The following is a 5822-nucleotide window of genomic DNA, read 5'->3' as shown; positions in this document are numbered from 1 at the left end:
GTGGAGATATTTCCTCTTCCTCAAGGAAGTTTAGAACAGAGAAATAGGAAAAATTTTAAAAGAATTTCGCTCTGAAGCTTTACCTTTTGTTTTCATGGCTACATATTCATTAAGAATAGTTGTCAAATTTTTTCCACACAGGGACTGGAAAAAAAAAAGAAAAACACACTGATTTTAGAATCTTCTCCAATAACTTACTCTTCATCTGCTGTATCACATCACATTTAAGCAGCTCTTCAGAAGACTGACACTGCTGACCCTCAGCACAAGAGCTGTACCTTCAGCAGTTGGCGCCAAGCCGTCTCAAACCAGGCAGAGAGCAACCGACAGAACAAAATGCCACAGTGAACACAAAATTTGAAGGGCACGATCCGCAGTCAGACCTGCACATCCTCAACTCACCTTTGTTATTATGGAATAAAGACACAAGAAGAAGATGATGAACAGTTCTAAGAGATTAACAAGTCACCATAAAGGAACGCAACACGCACCGAGATACAAATGTGAAAAGAACTTCTGCCGAAAGCAGAATTATTACCACTCCCATGGAATTCACTTTCATACTATATTTACTTATTCTGTTACTTTACGTTAAACAGAGAATTAAGATTTTCAAGTTATCACTATCATTTGCTGTACCTTCTTCTCATTTGCTAGCAGGAATTCTAAAGTGCACGAAAAATACAGCCCTTCATCGCAAGTATTGTGAGGTCCAGTGAAACTTTTTTCTTAGATACCATGCCATCACTTTCCAATTTTAAAAAAATGGGAGAATCTGCATAATCTCTACTTACTTTTATTTTTTCCCTATGTCTTGCCGGCCATAGCTTTGTTCTCAGTTCCCCATATCACAGTACAGATGACAAAACATTTGTAAATTAAACAGGTACACCAGTCTGTTTCGAATAGGTTCATCAAGTCCCAGAAAAAGAACAATCTACAAATTTTGAACACTGGGGATAAAATCCCAGACCACATGAAAACCGATAGACTAAGAAAAGGAAACGGACAACTGGATAAAGATGCACACATAACCATTAAAAGGTTGAAAGAAAGTAAAACCTAAAAGCTGTAAATTGCGCACTATATTAAAAGTCTCATTTTGCATATGTTAAAAATGCCAAGTATCTGGTTACCCTTTAGCTGCATGTACAGATCTACACCTGGAGCTATATGCTCTACTTGTGTCCCCTCCAAAGTGCCACATTTCACTTGGGACAAAGCAGATGATACCGAGCAAAGAGGAAACTGAATGACAACACAGTGCTGGTCAGCAAATGGTACTGCCTGACAAAGCTGAGGCACCTGACTTATGTCAGCGTTTACATGAGGTGGCACGTTACTGGAAGCTGTATCTAGGATAAGAAAGCGATCTCCAAGAAACAAAAGCAGCCCTGAAATCAATGACACCCTCACAACACCATTCCATAAATCAATCCTCAAAGCTGCAAGGCTGGCTAAATTCAATTTGCTGAACATGGTTTGCGTATCTTGTACTTAAATGCTTCTTAGTAACATTAAATATTACAAACCAAATCACTGCTAGTCCCAGTGGATAAAAAAAATAACGCAAATGATCAAACTCATCATTTTAAACAGCATTTCAGAGCCAATCGTTACTCTGAAAAACCTTCATACTCTTTTCCATTGGTAGAACACAATTTCCCTTACTGTTCAGCAAATACAAACTCACCAGCAAGCAGGCTGGAATGAACCCATCCTCCGTACAGTGCTCTGCGTATTCCTTCAAATCGGAGCTTTCTAAAATAAATTCACGGCAGGTAGCTAGAAGTTTTTCCTGTTGTAAATACCCTGCAACAAATCAGATAAGAACATTATATTCCAGACATTTCTTCTGCTCAGCGGATATCAAAGCATTAACACAAACAGCTGTGTGCAGTGGTGAGGCACTTGCTAAGGATTTCTGTGCTGGGCGACGATGCAGAGCTAGTTTAAAAGAACACCCAGCTTGCAAAATATTCCTTTAATAGTTAAAACCAGAAAGGACACAAAACATGACTGATACTGCACTGTGGTTACAAATGACTCAAGGCTGGAAGCGGGGCACTACCAGCAAATTCAAGAGGCTGACAACACGAAACTCACACGGGCTGAACAGCCTCACTTGATAATTAAAAGGAATTCTAGAGTGCTTTCTTGGTAAAATCCACTGCAGTGTAACAGTAACTGCGCACAGCTTCCTGTTCAAAAACAGGTAACACATGCAATTTTTAGAACGGTGTATTTTTTTCCCCACAAATGCAATATATAAAAATTAAGAAAATAAAAACATTTTCCTCACTCAATTCCTGAGATTTTCACTTGGAACAGATGNAGTTTTAAGTAAAGTCCAAAATGTTCATTTTACATTTAATTAATTCCAGATTTATTTGGCAGGCTGCGAGTTAATTGGAGTCTCATGTTTTTTCACATAGGAGGACCCAGACTAGAATGTCAGGAACTTCTAAACTATGTCTTGCATATTATAAAAGATCCAGCAAGTTGTGCTGCTTACGGATCTGACTGTAGTAGTATACTCCTGAAGGATATCCTCTCAGTAAGGAAGTACTGGTGTGAGATATCCCAGCAACAGTGGCCAGGTAATATTTTCTAGTATTAGAAATGTCTTTTCCTACTACGTAAGTATGCTTAGGGGCATTGTAATAGCTTGATGCTTTTCCTGCAGTGCCCTGTTGTGTGAAGTACTACACAAACCTTTATTAAATTAATGTTTGTCTATTGCGTGCTGAAACATGTAGTTGTACGTGCATGTTCTCCATGGGGCTTAACATGTATAAAGAATTTAACAGGTATAAAGAATCCATGGAAAGTGTTTGCTGGAAATAGCCTCAGTAACATTGGTATTGGTGTGCAGTTATTTACAAGTTACTAGGTAGTGGCTGGTAGAGTTTTGTTATAGTTAATGCACTACTATTAAGTTTAATTATCCTAGTTTTGTTCATTCATTAAGATCCTAAAAAAGCATTGATTCACTGTTGTTATATGCACATATTTTATATGCTGTATATAAAGAAAAGACTAGGAAGTTCCAAATTTACATAGTCAAATAGATGATGAAGTTGAGTAAAGACATAGCATGCAACATGAACCATGATTAAAAATTCAAACATAATCTTCTACTTTTCAGAGGATTAGATTTGACTATCGTAGCAGTTAATTTATTTAGCATGGAGAAGTGTGTGGATTTTTGTCCTGGTTTCAACTGGGACAGAGTTAATTTTCTTCACTGTATGAAGATCTAACTGATGTGTAGTAAAATCTGCATTTAACTGTTTGCATTTGTTTACGTAATAGCACGGTAGTTTGGTGGGAGCAACAAGATATTTGAAGTTCTACAGTTTAGTTTGTTGAATGTTGCATGTGTAGTTCTGAAGAAAGTGTAGAAGTGAAGCATTAGAATACTGTCTTTATTGCATGGTGTTGTGCGTTGAAGTTGGTTTGATTTTTGAAAAGTGCTTTATGAGAAAATACTGTTCTGTATCTTGAAGAGAGTTGCTTAACTCTAGAATGGAAGTAAACTTGCAAGGGATTCAGAAGAGGAGTCTAATGATACTGGGAGTGAAAAGAGAGGCAAAAAATTCTGCATAAGGCTGATGAAGCAAAGAGACTGATCTAGAACAGTTCTGGATAGTAGCTGTGATTGGAAAACTGGAGAGGCTGAGAGTGAGATCTGAGAAATTAATGAAGTTGGTACCATTTGGCCATGGAGGTAGACCTGGAAGTTGAAGGGGAAGCTGGAACTGTATGTGGAAGCTACCTGAGGCTAGGAGCCACTGAGATAGCTGGAGAAGACAAAGAGGCTGTCAACCTGCAAATAAGGACTGGGAAGGTTAGAACTGAGGACAGATAGGTAGGGAATGAGACAATAGGCCAGTGCTGTTGTAGACAGATAATGAAGACGGCAGAGAAAGGAAATGGAGTCTGCTCTCATGAAAGAGAGGAAAGAGTGAGAACCATTTTTCTGCAGCTTAATAGTGTTCTATTTGTAGTTTTCCAGAGGCAGGTACACAAGTTACTCTGCAATAAGAAATGCACATGTTTAGTCTGTCCTGTCCTAAACCATTACAGTAGGTTAAAAGGTTTCCATTTATTTAATGTCTGTCATTGAGTGAGGTAGCAGTCAGCTGTGGTGATATCCCCTTCCTCCTTTCACACACATATGTGTACTACCAAGCACAAAGGACTGCATACCCAGCTGTCCAGTGTCAGCTGTGAGGGAGCAGTCATATTCCATAAACCTGCTGGTTATGGATGTTCCAATGCAGACACTGTGTGGCTCTAAGCAGCAACTTATTTCACAGCACTGGCAGTTTGTAAGAATACAATATTCAGAGTTAAGGAGCATTTTATTCATTGGGTAGTCTGTTACAAGGTGGTCACCAGTTGAGGGGGAGGATGAAAAGGATGTTCTGTCACATTTGCTGATATGCTGATGTTTATAAGGACACATTGAGCAATTTGTCATCCAGAATGAGATAGATATATGAGTAAACGTTTGAATTAACAGAAACTCCAGGTAGCTGATTACCGATGTGAGCAGTTTGTGTGATCTCCGTAAGATGTAAGCCTAAATTGCTCCTCCATCTTGGAAGGTAGTTCCTTTGTTTGGAGCACATTCGCAGCATAAATGGGTGAAACATTCAGTGCTCAAAGATCCCAGCCAGTTCACCCTCAAGCACTTAAAGAAGCAGCAGATTTTCCACCAAAATAAAGGATTGAGAGTGTTGGGACCGCTGGCTTCCTGCCAAGGGCTCATTATCTTGCATTGTGATCACTGTATACAGTCCACTTCTACCCTTTATGCGGAAGGGACACAGTTAAACAAGGTATGGCCATTGTCCCTGAATAAGCTTTGTGACCAGTAATGTAGGGTATAAACCAACTCTGATTCCCATGATACAGTGAGTCACTTGAGTTCTGCAAACAGCCTTATGCCTGCTTGGGAAGAATATGTTGGTATCTCTTTTGAATTCGAGGCCAGAGTTATGAATGCTCTGGTGAAGGTGGCATTAGGAGTTCTGAAGGAGCCTGCCAAGACGTCCATAAATCTACCCAGGCCTCCATGACAGTGAAACACTACCCTTTATAATTCTCCTGGGCTGACTTCTCCACAGTTCAGGAATACAAGAATCAAAACTCTGGATGAAGTTATCAATGTCAGTCAAATGGTGTATTCAAAATAAATTTTAAGAGGATACCTCAGAGGCCTGGATCCTAACTGTCAAGAGCTCAGTCACTCCAAACTGTGACAAACTGCTCACTGGTAGAGTTGAGGGTTTTCAGGCTCTGCTAGGTGATAGTCACTCTAGTGAACAAAATTCTCTTGAACTCTTGAAGTTCATTCAAGGGTGATGAAAGTATGGGGCCAGTTAATGACTGAAAGTCCCAGTGGTTCCCCCTTCACTGGAAAGTGTTGTGGCAGTTGGTTATTCTGCATCCCAAGGGCTGTAGGAGCTCAGCACACAACTGTGAGCACAGTGCTCACCGCAGCTGGGGTTCCCAGAAGATGATTCTACCTATATTTTTTGTTAGAGAAAATAAGGTCTGAGAAGTGGATATCTATTTATCCACGGTGTCCTCCCAGAATAGCTGCTGAGATCATGGCTCTGACCCTCTATTTCTTCCTGCTGTGGATCTTTGCAGTGGATACTATCATGCCACTTGTAGGTGGCATAAATCAAATAGTAATCAGAGTGTGTATTTGTAGTGTTAAACTGATGATGATGGATGGGTCAGTAATGTGCTACTGTGATTTGCAGGATGCTGATGAAAGGAGTGGGTGGGGGATTCTTAAATGGGCC

At 39.8% G+C, this 5822-nt stretch overlaps 1 protein-coding gene and 1 long non-coding RNA gene across 2 annotated transcripts in view; one reads left to right on the top strand and one right to left on the bottom strand.

Annotated features, from left to right (window-relative positions):
* LOC110389615 (serine-protein kinase ATM-like) overlaps positions 1–2629 on the top strand; it is a 9000-nt gene extending 6371 nt beyond the window's left edge. Inside the window, exon 5 of the mRNA XM_021380357.1 lies at positions 2436–2629. Coding sequence (XP_021236032.1) covers positions 2436–2614 — 179 coding nt within the window. The 3' untranslated portion in view covers positions 2615–2629. The remainder of the gene's footprint in view (positions 1–2435) is intronic.
* LOC110389623 lies at positions 84–2111 on the bottom strand. Its single transcript, XR_002433323.1, has 2 exons — positions 1694–2111; positions 84–144 (listed from the first exon to the last, which is right to left on the bottom strand). It is a non-coding gene; the product is annotated as an uncharacterized LOC110389623 (long non-coding RNA).

The sequence above is a fragment of the Numida meleagris genome, chromosome 1, assembly GCF_002078875.1.
Source record: "Numida meleagris isolate 19003 breed g44 Domestic line chromosome 1, NumMel1.0, whole genome shotgun sequence".
Taxonomy (NCBI): domain Eukaryota; kingdom Metazoa; phylum Chordata; class Aves; order Galliformes; family Numididae; genus Numida; species Numida meleagris.
The sequence above is the reverse complement of the archived record's forward strand: the minus strand, read 5'-3'. Positions and strand labels throughout refer to the sequence as shown.